This window comes from Nematolebias whitei, chromosome 15 (assembly GCF_014905685.2).
Source record: "Nematolebias whitei isolate Nwh7 chromosome 15, NemWhi1, whole genome shotgun sequence".
Classification (NCBI taxonomy): Eukaryota; Metazoa; Chordata; class Actinopteri; order Cyprinodontiformes; family Rivulidae; genus Nematolebias; species Nematolebias whitei.
In genome coordinates, this window is record NC_056512.1 from 38463436 (window position 1) to 38465656 (window position 2221).

General features: G+C 39.5%; 1 protein-coding gene across 1 annotated transcript in view; it reads right to left on the reverse strand.

The window, feature by feature from the left end:
* Window positions 1–1579, reverse strand: part of rdm1 (RAD52 motif containing 1) — a 4561-nt gene extending 2982 nt beyond the window's left edge. Inside the window, exons 1-2 of the mRNA XM_037688586.1 lie at window positions 1537–1579; window positions 1239–1342 (exon numbers count right to left, since the gene is read on the reverse strand). Coding sequence (XP_037544514.1) covers window positions 1239–1337 — 99 coding nt within the window. The 5' untranslated portion in view covers window positions 1338–1342; window positions 1537–1579. The remainder of the gene's footprint in view (window positions 1–1238; window positions 1343–1536) is intronic.
* Between the last annotated feature and the right edge of the window lie 642 nt (window positions 1580–2221).

Genomic DNA, 2221 nt, shown 5'->3' on the forward strand with positions numbered 1-2221 from the left:
GCTACTGAAATAAACAAACAAACAGCTGCTCCTGAAACAAACAAACAAACAAACAAACAGCTACTACTGAAATAAACAAACAGCTGCTTCTGAAATAAACAAACAAACAGCTGCTACTGAAATAAACAAACAGCTGCTTCTGAAATAAACAAACAAACCGCTGCTCCTGAAACAAACAAACAAACAAACAAACAGCTGCTTCTGAAATAAACAAACATCTGCTCCTGAAACAAACAAACAAACAGCCTCTCTGGGTATCAAAGTCCATGCTCGACAACAATCCAGGTTAAGTCAGGTCCTCTGGACAGTTTCTTTATTTCATAAAGGGACAAGACATATTAACATGAATACATCACATAAATATGCCAGATTTAGCCAAAGAGGCTAATTTTCATCTGTAGTCCCCTAGCAGGTTGATATAAAAGATGTAAAAATATTACTATTAACATGCATTTTATGATTCTACAGAGAGAAGAAAGTAATGCCTCTGTAAATGATTTTAAGAATATAGTATCCATATCATAGATGTCCTTAGCCCTCGATGATTTTAAGGTTGAAATGATTGTCTCTAGTTTTGAAAAAGTTATTTCATGAAAATTTAATACCGTTGTGCTGAAACATTTCTGCTTTCATCCAAAGGACTTCATCAGTCTGAGGAGCCACAACAAACTCAGTCCCACAAGCAGCACACTCCCAAAAAAAAAGAACCCGTCCAGATGACATGACGGAACTTTGGTGGACTTAAGCCCAGTCTTGAAACTGGACCAGGTGTCAGCCTCATGAGAGGAGCCTGATAACTGAAAGATCTTCCTCCCATTCTGCTTTTGGAAACTCTAGGGACCACAAGTAAACCTGCAGTCTGAGAGTGAAGTGCTCCATTAGGAAAATATGGAGCAATAAGATCTGTACTGGAGCTAGATGTTCGAGAGCTTTGTAGGTTAGAAGTAAGATTTTGAATTCTGTTCTAAACTTGACAGGGAGCAAATGGAGAGAAGCTAAAGCTGGAGATATGATCTGTTCTGTCAACTCATTAAAACTCTAGCAGCTGCATTTCTGATCAGAAAACTTCAAGCCAGCCAGGAGTTGAACCTAGAATCTTCTGATCCGTGGTCCGACGTGTTATCCATTGAGCCACTGGCCCAGTAAATGTTGCACTAATGCACTAGAAGCAGAGCTGACCCACAGAATTACAAATAGATCTAGTTTCATGGTTCCAGACCCGGTCCAGATGGACTTACATAGATCTGAGCCTCCGTCAGAACCGGCTGTATGTCCCACACGATCAAGAACTTGTTGCTCTCCGCTGGAACCCGGAATTCCAGGACGTCCACCTCCATTCTAGCTGCAGAGCACAAACCGGACTGCGCTGAGAAATCTCCATGTTTCACATTGTTTGGGTCTCAGCAGGAACTCCTTCAGAACCGAACGGAATTTACAACAGTTTCCTCTTTCAGAATACAATATGAACACTTCGGCGATATATATTCTCATCAACAATTACAAATAAATATGGAAGTTAGGAAAACAGAGGGTTACCTCGGAAGTCTAAACCCCCGGCGGAAGTTGTTAAATTTACCGCGTTTCCGGATTAAGGCGGGGTCTTCAAAGATTGACCAATCAGGTGTTAAAACAGACGCCTTGCGTAAGACGCAAAAGCACGCATCACGTCATCCGCGTTAAACTATTATAAACGCAAAATTTGTTATTTGTTGGTTTATTGTATGTTTATTGTATGGTTTATTGTTCAACCTTTAAACTTCTAACTGGAGATTAAAACGTGTTTCCAAAACGTCAACAAAAAACAAGAAGAACACATTTTGTTTGTAAAATACAAAACCCTGTTAATCCCGTTAAACGTCAGCTCCTTCTGTATGGAGTGACGTAGCTTCACTTCATACTTCTGCAGCCGGTGTTTTCCTGAGCAACAAGGCGGACATGATGACGTATTTCATTTCCGCCTGTCGGTGCAGAGTCAGAAAACGAATCCGGAAAATGAAACTACTTGTGACGTCAACACCGGAAACTCCAAAAATCGAAGAAAAAAGAAAAATGCTCTGCAGGTGCTGAAAAGTGTTAACACTGTGAAAGTTGACTTCTCTCTGACAACAAAAACATGAAGAGTCTGATGCAACAAAAGCATTCACTCATTTTTGTCTTTTCAAAACTATATATAACTGTATAAATATATATAACTATATAAAACTCTATATAACTATATATA